Here is a 21884-nt window from a genome sequence, read left to right as displayed (position 1 = left end):
ATTTCGCATGACAACCCTCTTACCCCCGAGTTTTAATTCTAAGATAGTTAGATGGGAAAAGTGTGAAGATGGGTGAAATAAGGCACTGTTCTTTTGTTATTTGTCATCTCTGCCTTCTTTGCTTTGCTGTCAGGTACTCTCTCTTGGTAGTTACACTTTTTTGAATTGTCCCTTTGTCTTTCCCACCTACGAGAATTTTTTATTCCTTGGGGCTGGCTGAGAGGTGTGTCTTCCTTTTGTGAAGTGGGAAGGCGGGGGTGGGAACGAAGACTGCAGACAGCAGGTGCAACTCTCAGGCAGACCAACGTTGGGATAATAGTGCATACAGAGTTAAGATCTGCAAAATCATTCCCTTACGCGGCCCATTTCTGCTTATCCCCTAGAATGTCTCCATATGCCTCCACACACATATGCACCCAGTTTGAAGACCACTAATCTAAGGAAGTCTTGTAAGGGAGGGGACCCTGGGTTTCATGGCCAAATCATCCTTGACAGAGGCTAAAGAACTCATGCCAGATTTTCAGTCCACCTTTCCTCTCCTTCCCTCTAGTCTTACTCTTTCTTCCCCACCCTGCTAAGTCGTCTTTCTATTTAAAGAATGGCCCCAAACTAGGACAGTGTCTCAGTGGCTGTCATTCCACAGAGCTCCTCTTACTTGGGTAGAAGGTTAAGTTTTTTGGACATTTGCTTGCCAGACAGAAATATAGAGAAATAGTATCTTAGCTCTTGTTAAAAGGGTTCATTCTCTTTAATTCTCAGGAAATCAAGGCAAATGTAGAACCAAGATCCAGCATAATGACATCTCATCCCTTCTCACCTTGGTCTACTGTGCATAAGAGAAGCTTTGTGAAAAGTTCCAAATTTTGACAGTACCAGGGCCCATTGTTCTGTTAAGTAGCACAGGAAAGTAATTAGAAACGGAGGCAACATGTCCTGCTGGCTTTGCCAGGCCCGTCACGTTGCGATTCTAGTGACTTGTGTTGGGGTAACTCGAACATTGTGACCCCAATTTTTAATTTTTTTATGTCAAAAAATGTTAATACTTTTTAAAAGCAAAATTAAAGATTTTATGTTGAAGAACGAACTATACCTATTTTTTTTTTTTTATCTTGCAACTTTAAGGACATTGTGTGTATCTCACCTGGGATTTTTCAGTTCCATTTCTCCTCTCTTAAGTGTTATTAAAAGTTGTCTTTGTAACTTTATGCTATGGTAGAGCTTTATGGCAATTTCTGTATACTATATTTTGTAGGAATCACAAAAGAGCCAAGTTTTATTTCAAAAAGAAGAGTCCCTTATCATGATCCACAGATTTCAAAATCTCTTGAGTGGAATGGAGCTATCTCAGAGAATGATATTGTATCACCAAAACCTGAAGCCGCAGAAACAGAATTACAAGAAGCAGAACAAAAAGAAGATGTTAACCAAGAAAGAGTTCTTGCACTAGAAGCCTCCAGGGTTCCCAAAAGAACCAGGTCTCACTCTACAGACTCCAGAGCTGAAGGGGCTTCAGATATTGTGGAAAATAATGAGGATGTAATAGAAGGTCATATACCGGTTAATGAAAATGAGGAACTGGAGCATTCTACCAAGCTGCTTTCAGAAAATGTAGATAATGGGGTAGGTATATTCACAGTATTTCTTTTCAAAAGCGTAGAATTCTTTGTAAATGTCATCATTTCACTAATACTACATTTTATGCTTAAAATTTTTCCATTGTTTTATTTTTTTAATCTAATATCTTATAGAATAGTTAAGAGGCTGTTGACTTTAGTTATTATGAGTTCTATTCTTTTTTTTTTTAATTTTCTTTTTAATGTTCATTTATTTTTGAGACAGAGAGAGACAGAGCATGAGCGGAGGAGGGTAGAGAGAGAGAGGGAGACACAGAATCCGAAGCAGGCTCCAGGCTCTGAACTGTCAGCACAGAGCCTGATGCGGGGCTCAAACCCATGAGCTGTGAGATCATGACCTGAGCTGAAGTCGGACACCCAACCGACTGAGCCACCCAGGTGCCTCTTATGAGTTCTATTCTTAATAGTTGCCAGTTTGTACTGGTTATACTAAGATATCTCTTCATTGGATGGGCAGCCTGCCTCTGGATTTTATTCATCAAATATCAGCACCAGAGTCCTAAGGGAGAGATCAAATTGAGACAGAGAAGGGGAGTAGTAAGCCATTACCTCTGGCAGGGGTGGTGAGCTGACTTCTACCTAGGCCCTTTTCAATTTCTTATTGTGGACACAAACAACATCTCAATTGACAAATGCAAAAGGAAGGGCAGTTCTGGCAGGATCTCAAAGGTCTTGGAGTTCTGCTCTCCTGTGTCACACCTGGCCTGTGGAACATCCCTGCAAGCACATAAGCATAGGCTTTGGGGACCTGTGCAGACATCTCGCCGCCTCCCACATCTTTCTCCAGTCCACTACCTCTTCCCCATTTCGTGTCCACTGTGGACTGGAACCACGGAGAGGCATTCAGAAGTGTTGGTGAAGAATCTGTGGCTCGTTGCGAAAACCAGGGGGGTACAGTAGAATCAAGGAAGGTGCTGTGTAAGTGGTGGGCAAGGGAAGGGGTGTCGCAGAAGCAATGTGTGAATAAGGCAAGGTGCTGCTGTTTCTTAGTCATAGATTTAATTGTGAAAAATTGGTAGGAAGAGACTGAGAGGTGCTATCTTTTTCTGGGATGCACGATGATTCATTGACAATATTCAGAAAGAAATTTTAAATAGTTTAAAAGAGAGATCATCAATTAAAAAGAGTTTGCTGTACAACGGTGTGCATGTAATTAACAATACCGTATACTTAAAAATTTGTTAAGGGGGTAGATTTCATGTTATACGAAATATGTTATAATGTCTTTTTGGTTTTTGTTTTTACCGCAGTAAAAGAAAAAGTTTGAACAGAAACTTTTAATGACTGTAGGTGGGGTTTTTCTTTCCCTAACAGTTGAATAGAGTTCTTCGGAAGAAAGCAGGACTGACTGTTGTTCCTTCACATGATATCTTGAGAAATTCTGAATATCAAAGGCAGTTTGTTTGGAAGACCCCTAAAGAAGCTGCTCCAGTTTTTACAGCCAATCAGGTAGTTGAATGGATGTAATATATTTTTAAGTATCATCCTCTGATCTAGTAATGCAGATTTACACAGAACTAAGGGCTAAAAGAAATTAGGTACTTCTTCAGTGAGCCTGGAGGTAGGTTCTAGAAAAGTGAAAATAAGAGTTTTTCTAACATCCTTCTGTTACTTTGATCTATAGTAGTAACATGACACTATCCTAGGCCACTGATGGTCACTGTTGCCAGATCCATCACGTACGCTAAATATGAGACAGGGTAATGAAGCATGAGGAATGGTAAGTTATTGCATGCTGCGAGATTTCGTTTATTTAATAAAAAAATATTAAATTGCTTTTATTCTAAAATACTGTGTTTTGTTGACTAATATGTTGCATGTTTTCTGTCTGATAAGAAAGGCATAACTACCCTGAATATTTTAAGAAAATACAAAATATGTTAAAATAATACAAGATACATAATCTTGTTTTTGTATCAAGTGAGCAGTAATAGAAATTGTCATTTTGATGACATTTATAAACTTCAAAAGCTATGATGGTACCTAAATGTGCTCCTAGATTTCTTTGTATCTTGTACCGTTTTTTGGTGCTCGACCACCATTACTAATAAACACTCAATATTTTACTACTGTCATCCTCTAGACAGTTTTTAGGCTCTTAATTCTCATTTATATTCTTAACCATCCTTCTGGGCCTGGGTAGGGAAATACTTGCATTTAGAATATCTTCAGAGGCCCAGGACAGCCTAGACTTTTCTTCTTCTAGATCTTTGCATTTTCTTTATGAACACATACACATCCTTTCATACACCCTTATGGCTCATTTTCTCCTGTATCTCAACATTCGTTTGTAAACTTTATATGCCCCTCAGGACTGAGAGGGTAGATTCAACAAGACAATAATAACAGTCCTCTTACGCTAATGTCATAATTCTAGTGATCCTAAAAATTGTGGCAGCTTTGGGCTTACTTGTTATTCAGGTTTCTAAAAAAAACTGTGAAATTTGTAGAACATTTTAGAAGCATATAAAATAGCTAAGGCAACATATGTCCCCTTCATGAACCCAGTAGAGGATCAGTACTTCTTTTGTTGGCTCACAAGTGTTCTTGGATAGTAAGTGTGTGTATCTACAAAATCACTCCCTGAAAATTGTAGCTGTTCAGTTTTTGTAGAACATTTCATCTTTAAGCTAAAGCTAATTCAAATCAAAGCCCCATTGACAGCTTTTATATATTTCAGTGGAGACATTGTATAGAAAAGCCCTTTTTATAGGACCAAAGTATAATATAAAATAAATCATTAGCAAACCTTCACTAGTAGTTTTATTGCTTTAATTAGTGGGAGTTTCAGAGAATTTGGGGGGAAAGTAAATGCTCTTTGTCAATTCAGAGTATATCATTTTCAGGGTCTGTGGATTAAAGAGTCCTGTGACAGAAATTTTCAATGCTTGTTGATAGGGAACTTCTGAAGGAGCTATTCAGCTCTATTTTATCAAACACCTGTTTTCTAAAAAGATGTCTTATATTAATATGTAAAGGAGTCTGAATAATTTTTGGCAGAAAAGTCCTTGAGGCTATACTCGGGAAAAGATACTCTGGATTTGATCTGTATGAAGATGTGTTATTCAGCATTGCAAAGCTATAATATACCTTATTTGTCGTCCACATCTTTTCCTTTTGCTTTCTTTGTAATCAGTGATAATATACCATAAAATAGAAACCCTATTATAAAATACTAAGGATAAAGGGAAACATTTAAAAACAGAAACATCATTATTACCTGATTTTTTCCCCTTGCATTGAGCTAAAAATAAGCAAAGGGGGAAAAAAAAAAACAGAACAAAAGAACACATCAGATATTCACAATGTTAAGAATCTTCTGTTTTTTTGGAGGAAGAAAAAAAATCATGCCAAGGAAGGAAAAAAAACTGGTAGAGCTGACAACAGCTCTACCTTATAAGCTCTTGCCTTATAAAGTGAATGTCTATGTTCACTTAAATATGCCAGTTGTACTTATCCCATTATCAAACTGATGGGAGGGAGGAGTAGGAAACTGGGGAGAAAAGATATGGTTCATTATTTTTTTGGCTTAAACATTATTTTTATTATAGTAACTATTATTCACAACATAGTAGTGAGTGTAGAAAGTTGATCTTTGGGTTTTTTCCCAGCTTTATTGAGGTATAATTGACAAAAATTATATATTTACAGTATGTAAATAATGTTTTGATGTACCTGTGCATTGTGAAATGATTAACAAAATCAAGCTAATTAACACATTAACACCTCACGTAGTTAGCTTTTTGTATGTGTGTTGTAAGTTCTTTTCCCCTTAGCAAATTTCAGGTGTTAACTCTGTTAGTAGTATTAACTCTAGTCATCTGTTGCACCTTACATCTCCAGAGCTTATTAATTCTGCAAACTGGAACTTTGTACCCTTTGACCAGTATCTCCCTATTTCTCCCACCCCCTAGTTCTGGCAACCATTATTCTACTCTCTGCTTCTGTGAGTTCCACTTACTTAGATTCCACATATAAGTGAAATCTGCAGTATTTGTCTTTCTGTGCCTGGCTTAGACTTAGCGTATGTCCTTCAGGTTCAGCCATTTTGTTGCAAGTGACAGAATTTCCTTTTTGAAGGCTAAATGATATTCTTGTGTGTGTGTGTGTGTGTGTGTGTGTGTGTGTGTGTGTGTATCATTTTCTTTATCCATTCTACCATTCTTTATCCATTCCTATTGGTGAACCCTTAGGTTGATTCCATATCTTGACTAATGCGAATAATGCTGCAATGAACATGGGAGTGCAGATATTTCTTTGAGATACGGATTTCATTTCCTTTGGAAATCCACCCAGAAGTAGAATTGTTAGATCATATGGTAGTTCTATTTTTAATTTCTTTAGGAACCTCCATATTGTTTTCCATAATGACTGTACTAATTTACATTCCTACCAACAGTGTACAAGGGTTCTCTTTTCTCCACATCCTTGCCAACACTATCTTTTGTATTTTGGATAATAGCTATTCTAAGAGGTGTGAGGTGATGTCTTGTGGTTTTGATTTATGTTTGGCTGATGATGAGTGATATTGAACACCTTTTCATGTACTTGCTGGCCCATCTGTCTGTCTTTGGAAAAATATGCATTCAATTCCTCTGCCCATTTTTTGTTTGTTTGTTTGTTTTTATTTTTTTTAATATTTATTTATTTTTGAGAAAGAGACAGAGTGTGAGCAGGAGAGGGCAGAGAGAGAGAGGGAGCTACAGAATCCAAAGCAGGTTCCAGGCTCTGAGCTGTCAGCACAGAGCCCGATGCAGGGCTCAAACTCATGAACCATGAGATCATGACCTAAGCCGAAGCCGGACACTTAACCGACTGAGCCACCCTGGTGCCCTGGACATGGCTTTGTTTTTATAAGAGGACTTAGAACAGCTTCATTCCCCTGAGGAATGTGGAGTAGAAGCCGATTTAGGCAGGAGTATTCAGACCCACCCCCGGACTGTGGTAGGTAAGTGGGGTCATCAGTCCCTGAGATGGTTGCTTCTAAAAGCAGGAGGAAGAGACTAGATTTCCCTGGAGACTGCTTTTTGTTCCCAGGCGGGGAGGACTATTCTCCAAGGAAGACCAGAAAGAGAGGCCGAGAGTGGCTTAGGAGCCCAGGAGGATATCGAAGGCCCCTCTTGTGCCCAGCAGTGTGGGCAGGGCTTTGGCACAGGAGCAGAAGTTCAGAAGCCCCTCCTGGGTGCCGGCCCCCCGACATTCCCGTCTCAGGGCCTGCCTTGGGCCTGGCCGTAGGGTGTCCTCAGACAGCGGCATCTGTTGACTGGGTCCCACATGAGTTCTTGTAGGACAGCCATATGCTCGCCAGGCAGAGGAAGGTGGCCACAAAACCGAAGATCGCTCCAGCTACCAGTCCACTCTGGCTGTAACTCTTGGAGGCTGCCACAATGGAGGCGATTAGGAGGAGCAGGGTACCGATTAAATAGTGCAGAAGTTCCAGGGTCCAGTTTCATCCTCTTGCAAGTGACTGTCCAGTTTTCGAACACCATTTATTGAAGTGATTATACTTTCCCAAGTGTATATTCTTGGCTTTTTTGTTGTAAATAATTGTAGATGCATAGGGTTATTTTGGAGCCTTATATTCTGTTCCATTGATGTATGTGTCCCTTTGCCCATTTTCAAAATCAGATTGTTCTCTTGCTAGCAAGGTGCTTCAGTTCCTTATATATTTTGAATATTAACCCCTATCAGATGTACTATTTGCAGGTATTTTCTCCCATTCCAAGATTGCCTCTTCACCCTATTGATTGTTTTCTTTGCTGTATGGAAACTTTTTAGTTTGTCTATTTTTGCTTTTGTTGTTTTTTGGATGTTAATTAGATATATGAAATAATACGAAATTATGAACAGTCTTATAATTTCACTTTTTTGACATCCTATAATTCAACTTTATATATGAAATTTTAAAGCAGTTCAGAAACTAAGTTTTGTGTATTTAACCAACAAGAAAACTAAACTACAGTAATTTTTGTTTTAAGGTTTTCCACAATAAAAGCAAATTTGTTCCACAATTCAAAGGTAACTCAATCATCCATGAAACTGAATACAGAAGAAATTTCAAGGGTTTATCTCCAGTGAAAGAACCAAAATTAAGAAATGATTTGAAAGAGAATGGAAATTTTGAAACAGTATCTCCTGAAAAGAAGGTATTCGTCAACTCTTTACTTTAAACAAAATAAAAGGCTTATGATTTTAGACTCTACTCATTATCTTTTACTGAATACCACCTGAGAATTTGGGTTTTAGCTAGTTTATTCATTTGTTTGTCCATTAAGTGCCACATGTTCACTAAGCACTTAGTGGGGGCCAGGCATTGGGTAAGTACTGAAAATACAACGATGACCACACTAAACCCCACACAGGAGACAGAGTTGTAACTAAATAAATGTAATATGTGACAAGTGCTTAGCAACACAGAAGGTAAGTCTGCTATGTCTAATAGCAAATGATTAGCCTTACAGTGATGTGAGCTATAGGAGTAGCAGTAGCGATAGAAACACACACTTTAAGTTAAATAATGGGAGTCAAACAGAAACATGCATACTTACATGTATTTAGTTTGTTTTATTTAAAGTTTATTTATTTATTTTGAGAGAGAGAAATAGAAAGAGAGTGAGCGGGGGAGGAGCAGAGAGAACGGGAGAGAGGATCCCAAGTAAGATCCAGGCTCTGAGCTGTCAGCACAGAGCCTAATGTGGGGCTTGAAGTCATGAACTGTGAGCTCATAACCCAAGCTAAAGTCGGACCAGGCACCCCTGGTCCGACCAACTGAGCCACCCAGGCACCCCTAGACACATGTATTTTAAACCAAAGCTTTAGCATGCCAAATTACAGCCAGCCTAAATTGGATACTGTATTACAATTCTGTTTGTGGAAGTAAGTTTTAACTGCTAAGATAACCTAGAAATCACAAGCAATCAATAAACAAGTTTGAAACTACTGGATCCGGTTGGGTTTTTCAAGTATAGCTCAGGTTTGGTTCATTTATAACAATAAAATTTATATCCTTGGCTACAAAAAATTTTTCTAATTAACAAATAAACATGTAAATGAATAAACTTGACGTTACCACCTATTAAACAATGTTTTTACATTTGCCTTTGATATTCTAAATCCACATTTTATTGCGTTGCAGTAATTAAATATAAGGTTCCAATGAGTAAGTTACCAACCACATTGTTTTACTGAATAACTTAACCCTTTTTTTTTTTAATGTTTGTTTATTATTTATTTTGAGAGGGAGAGTGGGCGTGGGAGTAGCAGAGAGAGAGAGAGAGAGAGAGAGAGAGAGAGAGAGAGAATGAGAGAATCCCATGCAAGCTCCACACACGTGCAGAGCCCGATGTGGGACTTGAACGCGATACACTGTGAGATCATAACCTGCGAGCTAAAATCAAGAGTCAGATACTCAAGTGACTGACCCACCCATGCACCCCATAATCAGCACATACAAACACTTGCCTCTATTTGAACTATAGCTATTTAAGTTACAGATTCAGGTTAAAATGATTGTAAATTATAGGTAAATGGGATAGAAGTCCTATTTTTAAATCTTCTGGAATGCTATAACTAATACCTTGTGGGTTCTAAACATAGAAATTCTATGACTAAAAGTAAATTGGTTTATACATATATTTGTTTCCATACACACACATATATACATATTTTTGGATCTACCATAATGGGGAAATTATGGGGTGCATGGGTGGGTCAGTCACTTGAGTATCTGACTCTTGATTTTAGCTCGCAGGTTATGATCTCACAGTTTGTCGCGTTCAAGTCCCACATCGGGCTCTGCACGTGTGTGGAGCTTGCTTGGGATCTTCTCTCTCTCTCTCTCTCTCTCTCTCTCTCTCTCTGCTACTCCCACGCCCACTCTCCCTCTCAAAATAAATAATAAGCAAACATTTTTTAAAAAAAGGGTTAAGTTATTCAGTAAAACAATGTGGTTGGTAACTTACTCATTGGAACCTTATATTTAATTACTGCAACGCAATAAAATGTGGATTTAGGGGCGCCTGGGTGGCTCAGTCGGTTAAGCGGCCGACTTCGGCTCAGGTCATGATCTCACAGTCAGTGAGTTCAAGCCCCGCGTCGGGCTCTGTGCTGACAGCTCAGAGCCTGGAGCCTGTTTCAGATTCTGTGTCTCCCTCTCTCTGACCCTCCCCCGTTCATGCTCTGTCTCTCTCTGTCTCAAAAATAAATAAACGTTAAAAAAATTAAAAAAAAAATAAAATGTGGATTTAGAATATCAAAGGCAAATGTAAAAACATTGTTTAATAGGTGGTAGCATCAAGTTTATTCATTTACATGTTTATTTGTTAATTAGAAAAATTTTTTGTAGCCAAGGATATAAATTTTATTGTTATAAATGAATCAAACCTGAGCTATACTTGAAAAACCCAACCGGATCCAGTAGTTTCAAACTTGTTTATTGATTGCTTGTGATTTCTAGGTTATCTTAGCAGTTAAAACTTACTTCCACAAACAGAATTGTAATACAGTACCCAATTATACTTTATAACATTTATGTTTTTGCTCTAATATATAACATATTTTAAGCATAAAATGTTTAAATTATTTCCATTTTAGTGTAATAAAACAGATGATCCTTTAAAATTAGAAGCAGAGATGGAATCAAAAGAGTCAAACCAGCCTAAAAAGAAGCTTACTCCTTGGAGACATCAAAGGCTTGGGTATGTATTTTATAAGAAAAATGTCATGGTATTTAGAAGATCAACATGGTGAAATATTTACTCTCCTTTCATTTCTGTTAGGAAGGTGAATTCTGAATATAGGGCAAAATTTCTGAGCCCAGCCCAGTATTTATACAAAGCCGGGGCTTGGACCCGTGTGAAGGAAAACATACCAGATCAGGTGAGTATACATAAGCTCAGTATGCCCATGTTTTCTTTGAGCCTGTATCCCAGTTTAATGCCACAATGAGTTTCATTTAGTAATAGAGACTACAGTTTAAAGATATGTGATATAATAGTAACATTGGAAGTATCAGGAGCTTAAAGTTGTATGTTAGGATATAATTTATCAGTGTGTTTACTGTTTTTTTAATATCAAATAGCTCCTTTTTCAACTGGAGATTTTTATTATTAAAGTCTTTAAAATGTTTTTTTTATAATCCAGTATTTCATTATGTTTGTAGAATTGTAGCGTTGTAGTTTTGAAAATAAGATCCAGACCTCTACTCTCTCAACTGAAGATAAATTTCCAAGATTAGTTTGACCGTGGCGTCCACTGGCAGTTTGTACTATTAGAGTCCATCCGTATCTGGGAGGGGTGGCCTGTGCTGAGAGAGGTTTGCGTTATAGTGTTGGGGTACCCTGACATATGGGAGCAATTCTGAGGACCGAAAGGAAGGTTTGAGGGAAAGGGTAATCCTAGAATTGGGAAGTGCCTGTTCAGCACTAGCTTCTTACAGTCAAAGGATGAACTGTGGAGCTTTTCTGGTTATTGTACAATTACCATCTTTTAAACCACATCTTGATGGTTTCCTGTTTTTTTCTGTGTGAATAAGCAAAAGTAAAATAGTGTAGACTTCAGTAAACACCCCCTCTCCCATCATTGGGAAGAGAGAGATCATTTGGGTGGGGAATGAATCTTTTATTCAGCCCCGTACTTGAAACCGTGGCTAATGGTTATATGTAATGAGCCTCTGGAAGAAGGCGTTGGCACTTTGAGCTGCTGGCTCTTTGCGCTGGTACCTCCCAGACCAGCGTCCTGGTGAGACTCCTGTACCCCGCATGTTGTTTTGGGAGACCACTTGGTTCCTTCCACCGTGGCTGCTCCTCGTGCTGTCTCCTTCCCTACTGGAGAGTGGCTCAGCAATCCAGGCAGAGTAAAAGGCAAATCTTGAAGCTGTTCCAGATATTACTGGGGATATTCATATCCTAGTGAAATAAAGTTAAAAATATAAGAATTGAGAGCAGGCATGATGGAGCAAAGAACTGAGTCTGTGAAACCCTTGAACAGTTTATGGTCATGCCAGACCTTGGCCAGGAGCTCTGATGGGGAATGAGGAAAAGCTGGGGGCAAAAGCAGAGCACAGAGTGTGGCCATAGAGGGCTAGTGTGGCCAATTAATAGGTGTAGGCCACTGACCTATTGTATTTAGGGACTTCACTAGGTTGGGCTCATGAGAGGCTCCTTGTTTTAGAAAGATTATCTCTCAGTCTCTGATACTTCTTTAAATTAAGATGAGTTGGTATTTAGGCCTCAGATCTAAAAATTTAGTGGACCAAGAGGATTGTTTTGTCTGGAGTCACGATAAGGTGGTAGTCCCTGTCCTGCCCTGAGGGAAAACGACATTTTTGTTGACGTTAACTTAAGAGCTGTCATTTCAAGGTTTCCTATTATAACATCTTGGGAAGGTGACTTTTGGGCTTTTTAAAAAAGCTTATTGTTAATGGTGGTTGTTAATGTATAAATCAGTGATACCGTTTTGCCTAATCTGTGTGGGCAAAATAATTCAAAAAGTGAATTGGAGTTAGAAAAGAATATGACATTTAGCTAAATCTTATCACTGATGTTGATAACCATTTCAGTTGATCAGGTCATAGATATTTAATATGGGCCATGTTTGACTTAAATCTTAGATTTTATTTTTAACCTGAAGGCATTTACTTATGTGGCTGCTTATGAGATATCTAAGCATAAGGTACTCCTTCATTTTCCCACTTCTACTAATGTTTCATGGAGGAATATTATTCACACTCTTCAAACGCATTTGGACATCAGTGACTTTATTATCATTAGAATGGTAACTTTGAGTCCTGTTATAGTTTTCTAGTTCATATATCATTTTCATTTCCTCCTGTGTTGTTTGAAATATTAAACTTTTTGAATCTATTTATAGTCTAGTGCCTCGGTATTTTATCTTAAGATCCAAGTACCTATTCATATAACATTAGGGTGTTTGGTTTTATTTGTCCAGTGGTTGTATATTTATTATCTCCATTATATAACCACTGGCACTGTTGCTTTTTGAAATGCTCACTTAAAAGATGGTTTTTAATAATAACCAACAGTTGCAATTGTTAGGTCTCATCCTTACAATAACTACTGAATCTGTGTTACATTTCTTGTTTCTTGTTAGGTGATCTTTTAATCATCCAAACTTGCGTTAGCTGAGATGTTCTTTTCTAATGTGTCTTTCACAAATGGGGCTTTATTTCAAGATAAAGTTCCACATTTGAGAGACGTTCTATAATTTGACAAACATTGTAAGGACAGCTAGGCCTAAGATGACTCATTTTGAGGGGGATGATTTTGGGGAAAAATTTTTTATACTCTCAGTTTTTTGAATTTGAATTTTCGGTATATAAATTTTAAACAACTTAGTTGAATTCTTATTTTGGGAAAAGAAATTCAGAAATGAAAACATTCTACTTACAGCATTTATATCCTAGATGCTGATGGTGTTTCTTGACCTGGAAAGGGATATGTGTGTTGTTTTAATTGAGTTTAATTAAGTTCATATCCTTTTTAGTGGCTCTGCTTGTTGGTTGTAGGTATTAAGTTCGTACCATTAGTTTTTTTCTCTTTCTTGTAGAACAACTTGCTTGAGGAAAGATCAGCTTTCTATTTCTTCATCTTAGTTTAGGATCATAGAAGTTTAAAGTTATGTATTTGTTTTTTGTTTTTTTTTTTTTAAATTTTTTTTTCAACATTTATTTATTTTTGGGACAGAGAGAGACAGAGCATGAACGGGGGAGGGGCAGAGAGACGGGGAGACACAGAATCGGAAACAGGCTCCAGGCTCTGAGTCATCAGCTCAGAACCTGACGCGGGGCTCGAACTCACAGACCGGGAGATCGTGACCTGGCTGAAGTCGGAGGCTTAACCGACTGCGCCACCCAGGCGCCCCTAAAGTTATGTATTTGTAAAACACTATAACATTAGCACGAAGATTATTTTTTTTTTAAATTTTTTTTTTCAACGTTTATTTATTTTTGGGACAGAGAGAGACAGAGCATGAACAGGGGAGGGGCAGAGAGAGAGGGAGACACAGAATCGGAAACAGGCTCCAGGCTCTGAGCCATCAGCCCAGAGCCTGACGCGGGGCCCGAACTCACGGACCGCGAGATCGTGACCTGGCTGAAGTCGGACGCTTAACCGACTGCGCCACCGGGGCGCCCCAGCACGAAGATTATTAATAAAGGTTGCTGACAAAGTAAATTTCAATTACTGAGTTTTGAATGTCAGTGAAAAATAGAACTGAATAAAGTTAACAGAATTTCCATAGTATCTGCTTTTTTTAAAAAAAAATCTGGTTGACAAACAAAACTGGGTCACCGTGCACATGGAGGGGCTATTTGTCCATCCTCTCGTTCATCAAGCAGTAGGCCCTCCCGCAGGGGTGGAATTCAGCCTTCTCTGCTGCTCCTTCCCAGCCCACCCTGCACTCAGTGCAGGACCGACGGAGCCCCTTTTGAACCACTTCTTCCACTTATATCTCTTTTGTGTATTATAGCATAGACCATACCAATATTATGATGATAACGTATCATACAGGACGAGGAGGTCCGCCTTCTCTATCAAACTGTGAGCACACTGAGTGCTGCAGGGACTTTCTTGTTTATCTTTGGCTACCAGCCATCCAGCTCCAGCCAAGCACTTAGTCCACACTCAGATCAAGTTGTGGAATCAATGTTTGAATGCTGCACATTCCCTCACATTGTGGAGTTTATAGATTAATGGGGGAGAATGATAAGAGAAATTAACTCCACTAGAATGATAAGAGAAATTAACTCCACTTATTTCTAGAATGAAATAAGTACTAATGGGGATGTGCATGAAGAGCTTTGAAGACAGAGGAGGAAATTGTACTAAAGCTTGAAGATTGTATCATGTAGGTGCTGGAGCAGCTGTGAAACATTTGAAGCATGAGAGGACTTAGTAGAAATAAAATTTGGATTATATCAGGGCACTTTATAACAAGGCCTCTGTGTATTCACAACACCCTGGTGAGGGGGGGCCTGGCTGACTCAGTTGGTAGAGCATGCAACACTTGATCTTGGGGTCTTAAGTTCAAGCCCCACCTTGGGCGAGGAGCCTACTTTAAAAACAAAGAAAGAAAACAGTAACACACCCTGGTTAGTAGTTCAACAGACAAAAACTATATGTCTCAGTTCTACATGTTAAATGCAAAAACTAGTAATTTTCTTTAAAGTTTAGGAATTAACAGAAATGATAAATGAACATGGCTCAGTTTTTCTTGGCAGTGAAGAAAATATATTTTCAGTTATCCTTTAGGAATGTTTCAGGTTTGGTTCATTAGAACAGTGAGACTCTGCTGGGATTATATGGTTTCTTATGCCACCGTGACAGGTGCTGTCCTTTGCTTTGGCTACTTCCCTACAGATGTAACACTTTCATACCTTTGCATTCAGTAGTATCTCCCTGAGGAACTGAGGATGTGTTTCTTTGGTTACTTTTTTTTTGCAATGCAAAGTTTCATTATTTGCTTTTTTGCCTGTAAGTGAAAGATTATAGCAGACGGTATCTGCGTATCCTTTTAATGCTATTATTCCATCCTTATGATAGGAAAAATTATTGAGTTTTTGAAGAGTAAATAAGATTATTTTAAAGAATTTTAAGCTGCAGCTTAATTTTTTTTCATTGTGGAATTGAATTTAGGGAAGCCAGCAGGTGGCAGTATGACGTATAACATGAAAGGGTTTCGAAGAGTATAGAAGGCTCCTTTCCATTTGAACAGATGTTATTTGCATTGTAGGGAATTCACATTACCTTATAGTCCATCAGAACATTTTTTTGTATTGTCACTTTGATGAATATATTATAATTAATATTTTGTGGGATATTCTTTTATGTAATACATTTTTTAAAAGTTGAGGTTTTGCTGATGCCAAGGGAATTTTCAGGAATTTGGAGAGGGAAGCTTCATAATTCTCTCACTGCCGGCTTCTATAGTAGGAGCAGCTGTTGTATAAAGCCAGGAAATAAAGACAGGGTAGGGGTTTCTGGCATGTCACTACCCTTCCAGAGGTGGGGAAGTAGGAATAATAATTAGGTTACCTGTTATTGATAGCATTTCAGCCGTGCAAGAATGTGGCTGGTTTTCATGGTAATATTAAGATATCTTACTTAGTGAATTAAATATTAACAAAAATAATAAAAATATTGATTGACAAGTTTGTTATATATTTAGAAGGAAGAATAATAAGGTATTTCATTGATTCCCATTAATATTCAACTATGGCATTAACCTGTCATTAAGTATGTTTCTGTATTCCTCTCCTAGGGTTCTCTAAATGCCATGTGGTATGCGGAGGTTGGTTGCTTTTGAGTTTTTAAAACCTGTAATAATGCATAGAGTACTTGTGTAATTTCAGTTGAAATAAGAATTAGGTGTCAATATTTTTCTTAGCTGCTGCAAATTCTTCCTGCCTGCTGGCCTGAAATAAAATAACTGCATTGTGCTTTAGCTTGACTGTTTTAATTTCTGCTTAAAATGCACACAGTCTGATGAACGTTTGTGGCTTTTTTTTTTTTTTTTTTTTTTTTTGCCTTCCTTTCTCCTTGGTCTCTGGCTGTATTTGTGCAGTATCTTTGATAAGCTACATGGTGGTATTTGCAAAGGAGTATTTAAAGTAATACACAGTGTCTCAACTCTCCTGCATAGGTTAAAGAACTCCGAGAGAAGGCTGAATTTTATAGGAAACGAGTTCAAGGAACACATTTTTCTCGGGACCATCTGAATCAGCTTCTGTCTGATAACAACTGCTGTTGGGATGTCTCCTCAACCACAAGCTCAGAAGGAACCATTAGTAGTAACATTAGAGCTCTAGATCTTGCCGGGTAAGATATGTTCTTTGTGGATGGTGAGAAAGTATATTGTAGCTTAGGTAGATCATGGAATTCTATAGGTAAATGATATGACCCCTCAAAATTTGTCTTCCGGTTAAATGGAGATATGCCAGCCATTTATTACATTTCATTATTACTAGTTTATTCTCTGTGAGAAGTAAAGCTGTGTGTAAATAATACATAATGTAAATCTGGAAGGCTGGATTTTATAATATTTTTTAACAAGAGTAGAATAGGGATGATTATACAGTAGATGGAAAAGAACTTTAGAAAGTAACAGGAAGGAAAGGTACCAACAACAATAAAAACCTAGACAACATAAGCTAGTAGTACATCCTATAATCATTCGTTAATGGACTTCTGTGGTTAATACGACACTTAGGCCCTGATTCTATGGGCAAAGTCTCTGCTCTTTTGGGTTTTAAAGTGAAAATTATTTAACTATTTATAAAAGAAATAGCATATTGATTTTTGGCAAATAAAATCATTTTTAGTTATTAATAGTAATTATTATGCCAAATTGAACTGTAAGTTCTAATTATGTGACATCCTCTTTAAAAATTGATTACAAAATCCATTCTGTAAGAATGTCTTGAAAACACGTATCAATCTGAAGTATAAAATTGGAATCAGTTTGCTTGATCTACAAATACACTTGAATTTGTGCATAAACTGTAACTGAGTAACCGAACAAGTTAGACCATGTGCAGTCCTTGCTTGTGTGTGTAAATGCCAGTCAAGGGAACACATGTGACTGTTGTCAGCAGCGGGACAGACACGCCTGTGTGAAGGTGGAAATAAGAGAAGATACGTAGATTTTATTTTGGAGTATTGTACTTTATTTTTAAAGTTTGTTTACTTTTTAAATGTTTTTATTTTTGAGGGCGAGCGTGCACAAGCGGGGGAGGGGCAGAGTGAGGGAGACAAAGGATCTGAAGCAGGCTCTGCATGGACAGCAGAGAGTCCGATGCAGGGCTCGAACTCATGAACTATGAGATCGTGACCTGAGCAGAAGTCGGACACTCAGCCGACTGAGCCACCCAGGTGCCCATGGAGTATTTTAATAGAAAGTCCAAATTGTAGCTTTAGTTTATTATACTGTCAAATGAACTCTTAATTAGGTTTCTTTCTTCAGTATCTGGGCAAGGTAGTACCTGTGGGACATAAAGTTGTGAACGCTGGAGGGGAATGACAGACTCACTGAAATGAGTATAAACTTAGAAACCTCAAACTCCAGTTTGACACTTTTGTTCTGCAGAGATCCTACAAGCCATAAGACTTTGCAGAAATGTCCTCCTACAACACTGGAAGAGAAAAAGCCTGCCTTGGAAGAGCAGCCGCAGAAAACTACCACTGAGAAATTGGGCGTGTCAGATGCTCCCACCCTGCCCGTTAGAAGGCGCCTGGCGTGGGACGCAGAGAACACAGATGAAGGGGTGCAGAAACAGCCGAGAGAGGAGGAGGAGGAAGAAACAGAAAAGGACAGGCAGGTTCATAACGGAGAGCTGGAGAAGGTCGAAGTACCGGAAAAATCTAAGGCAGAAAAGATAAAAGAAGGGTGAGAGTTTTAAATTAATCAGTATATGGAAGCATTATGCACACGGTTAATATTTTTTTGTTTTGTCACCAAGTACAGTGGTTTACACTCTTGGTTTTATGACTAATAAAGAGCAGATGTTACTTTAATGTCACAAAGCAGACATTTCAATTTATAATTTGATTCACTCAGGTATTTGAGTCACCAGTAATTGGTAGTTGAACACTTGAACACTGAGCTACTTGGGGAGGAAGCAGTTAGGGTTGTTTTCATTTATGTCCCACTAATTATGATTTGGCAGATTTGTAAATGTGTCTGAGGGAATGGCTTTCTTTGTGATTTAAGAAAATAGCTGATATTCTTTAATATCAAATGTTTCACCAAAAAAGAAAGATAATGTTTTGTAATGTTAAAATAAGTGATATCTGCAAATAGCTAATTGTTGCTGATTTATGTGTTAATTGCTTTGGGGAGTGGTTCTCTACCACTGATAATGGTGCTTTTTGTCCATCATCCAAATCCCTTATCATTCTGTCATGAGTTTTGCACCTAATGGGAAACTTAGGAGCTGATTTAATGGAAGAATTCTCTGGTCTATTGCTGCTGACTTGCAGTGACCTTCCGTCTTTTCCGATATTCGGTCCCTCTTAACGGCATGTGTTTTTAGAAACAGATGACCCTATAAATTTTGTTTTATTATTGCACAATAATGATAAAATATTTTTAATCCTGTTTGCTGGGGGGAAATGCATCATAGTAGATTGTTTGGATTTGTAGGTCAGATTCTTCTTCTGTATCTTCTGGAAAAGGAGGCAGGCTTCCTACTCCAAAGCTGAGAGAACTTGGTGGAATCCAGAGGACTCATCATGATCTCACCACTCCAGCTGTTGGTAATGGGCAAACGCTGTAGTTCTTATCTTACCTGCTTTTTCTGCGTGAGAATTTAGTTTGAGACTTGTCGTCTTCTGCATTTTTCTAGGTGGTGCTGTTCTAGTGTCTCCATCTAAAGTGAAGCCTCCAGTCCCAGAACAAAGGAAAAGAGTGTCCTCTCAGGATGGCTTAGAAACTGCAAAGAATGATTTTAGGAAGGTAAATATTTATATCTTGGGGGAAAAATATCTTTTTAGGAAGCGATTATTTTAGTCACATGTAACGAGTGAACGAACGATAGGTTCAGATTTTAGAAAATTCTGTGCATTGTATGTGGAGGTGATGCTATTAATGTGCTTTTATTAAGGCAAAGGCCTTGAATTATTTTTTTCTGGTAGTGGCATTCTACTTCTGCTGACGTGTTTTTAAATCTTGTCAAATGTGACTCAGCAAGAAGAGAGAGAAGAGAAACAGTACTTTTTATTGAGCATCTACTGGGTGGCAGTTGTATTTCAAGTATGTTCCAGGCACTGTTTTAGCACTGGAGATATAACAGTGAAAGAAGCAGGTGCAAATTCTGACCCTTATTGAACTTCTATTCTAGTGGAGGAGAGAGACAATAAACAGGATAACTAGGTAAAATACAGAGTATTTTAGACAGTGGTAGGTACTAAAGAGAAAAGTAAAGCAGGGGAAGTGATTACAAAGTAGCCAGGGAAGTTCTTGTTGAGAGGGTGACATTTGAGCAGAATCTGAAGGTGGTGAGAGATGGACCCATATGCATATGTAGGCAGGCATTCTAGCCAAAAGGAACGCAAGTGCAAAGTCCCTGAGGTGATCAGGTGCCTGATTTCTTGAGGACTGGCCAGAAAGTGAGTGTGGCTGAAGCAGAGAGCCAGACAGGGAGAGTGTGGGCAATAAGTTAGGAGGCATCAGGGGGGGACTAAACTGTGTAGGGCCTTGTAGTTCATAGCAAAGACTTTGAATTTTATTCTGAATGAAATCGGAAGTCTTTGGAGGGGCAGAGAAGTGATATGTTTTGACTTAGGTTTTTCCATGTTACTCTGGCTACTGTTTGGGAACAGACAGTAAGAATGCAAGAGCAGGGGCCTGAGCCTACATAGGAGTCAATTACAATATCCAGGCGAGAGGTGATGGTCGTTTGGTTCATATGGGTAGCGGTGGAGGTCATGTGATGAAGTCTGATTCTGGATGTGCATTGAAGGTATAGTTGACAACATTTGCTGATGGTTAAGATATGGCATGGGAGAAAGACAGAAATCAAGGATTCAAGATTTTTGGCCTGTGCAGTAAGGATGAAGTTGCTGTTTACCTGAGATGGGGAGGACAGTGTAAGGAAAAGGTTTGTCAGGGAAGATGAAGAATTCTGTTTTGGACATGTTACATTGAGAAGCTTATTACAGGTACAAGTAGACACGTTGAATAGGGAGTTGACTTTCTGAGTTTGAGGTGTGGAGGACAGGTTGGGCTGCGGATACAGATTTGAGTGTCTACTGTACAGGTGCACAGGTATGTGAGGGCTTGAGACCGGGGAGGTCATCAGGGGAGGTGGGTATAGAGAGGGAAGAGTATGTGTAGACAGGTGTCAGCCCTGGTTTTTTGATATTGGGAAGTTGAGGGGTAACCAGCAAAGAGAATGATAAGGAATAGCCAGTGAGGTGGTGAAATAGAAGACTGTGGTATCTGGAAGGTGTCAAGGAGGAGGGAGTGTCAGTGCTACTGATGGATCAATAAGATATGAGAACTGATGATTGGATTTAGCAACATGGATGTTATTGGTGACCTTGACAAAGGGCAGTTTTGATGGTGGGGAGGGATAATTGCCTAAATGCAAGTGAGTTCAAGAGAAAGGAGAGGAGATGAATTGGAGGCAGTCATCACAGACAACTCTTTTAAGAGTCTTTTCCGTGAAGGGGAGCAGAGTAACAAATGGCAGCTGGGAGTCAGGTCAAGATGAAGGAGATCACAGCACATTTACGTGTTGACAAGAATGGTTTTAAAGAGAGAGAAAAATGATGCAGGCCCAGCCAGCAACTTTGCCCCTGTGCACTCAGTGCCGAGCACCACTTGAGATGTTCCATGGGATCTGGGGGAGAAGTGGAAGGGTTGATTGTAGGCACTCTGACAGCTCCTTCATTGTTACAGAGGAGGCAGAATATGTGAGCACTGCTAATAAAATAGGGAGATGTGCTGGGAGCTTTGGGAAAGTCTCTTCGGATTTTTTCCTGGTGGCACATGAAGAAAGATCCTCGCCAAGAACGAGGCTGGGGATGAAGAGGTTGGAGGTTTGAGTAAAGAAAAGAAATCATGAAGTAGTCTTTTCAGAGAGTGGGAGAGGGAGTGGGCCAGGGAAATGTGAGATAACGCAGGGCAACATAAAGGGCCCATTTTAGGCTAGTGGTCACAGATTTGACGTAAGAGCAGTCGTGATGGGTTGTGTGTTTTTCTCCAGCCATGTTTGGTTACAGAGGTGCAGGATAAGTTAGAGAGTTGAATTTAACTGGGGTTCATGTTTTGTCAAGGGAGTAAGACAAAATGAGAAAGGGGGTCAGGGAGTTAAGGTACATATAGGGGAGTGATTATAATGATTGGCCATGGAAGTTGAGTTGGTTAGAGCAGGAAAAATAGGACTTGGGAAGGTAAGGCACAGTGTAGAGGTGACAGGATCAATGGAAGGTCTTGGCCAACTTAAGGACTTGTTGAAATTGGAGTACCTAGAGGGAGTAGTTTTAAATTCAGGAGGTGGTAGTCAGAAATTGGAATTGTGGAGAGGTCGCAGTTAGCAGTAATGACAAGGCTTAACATATAATCGTGGGAGTAAGTGGCTGAAGTAGGATAGAGAACATTTAGAGAAGAGGTTGCATTTTTCCAGGGGATTTTGCTGATGGCTGTTCATGAATTTTCAGAGGTGTGGCCCAGGGGAAACTTTTTAGGTGTTGGGGAGAGGTAGGAAAGGGGATCAGAGCCCAGTTGTCCCCA

The 21884-nt window shown here is 39.0% G+C and overlaps 1 protein-coding gene across 5 annotated transcripts in view; it reads left to right on the top strand.

Moving 5' to 3' along the window:
• Positions 1–21884, top strand: part of MDM1 (Mdm1 nuclear protein) — a 34537-nt gene that overhangs the window by 3633 nt on the left and 9020 nt on the right. The window contains exons 3-12 of one of the 5 annotated variants that reach the window (XM_006933884.5): positions 1253–1620; positions 2949–3083; positions 7613–7780; positions 10227–10330; positions 10412–10511; positions 15912–15941; positions 16293–16468; positions 17736–18035; positions 18792–18904; positions 18994–19103. In XM_006933884.5, coding sequence (XP_006933946.2) covers positions 1253–1620; positions 2949–3083; positions 7613–7780; positions 10227–10330; positions 10412–10511; positions 15912–15941; positions 16293–16468; positions 17736–18035; positions 18792–18904; positions 18994–19103 — 1604 coding nt within the window. Of the gene's footprint in view, positions 1–759; positions 1158–1252; positions 1621–2948; positions 3084–3117; positions 3355–7612; positions 7781–10226; positions 10331–10411; positions 10512–15911; positions 15942–16292; positions 16469–17735; positions 18036–18791; positions 18905–18993; positions 19104–21884 lie in introns of those variants that run through there. The other 4 variants (XM_003989021.6, XM_045062054.1, XM_045062053.1 and 1 more) reach the window with 4 other exon arrangements.

This window comes from Felis catus, chromosome B4 (genome assembly GCF_018350175.1).
Source record: "Felis catus isolate Fca126 chromosome B4, F.catus_Fca126_mat1.0, whole genome shotgun sequence".
Classification (NCBI taxonomy): Eukaryota; Metazoa; Chordata; class Mammalia; order Carnivora; family Felidae; genus Felis; species Felis catus.
The sequence above is the reverse complement of the archived record's forward strand: the minus strand, read 5'-3'. Positions and strand labels throughout refer to the sequence as shown.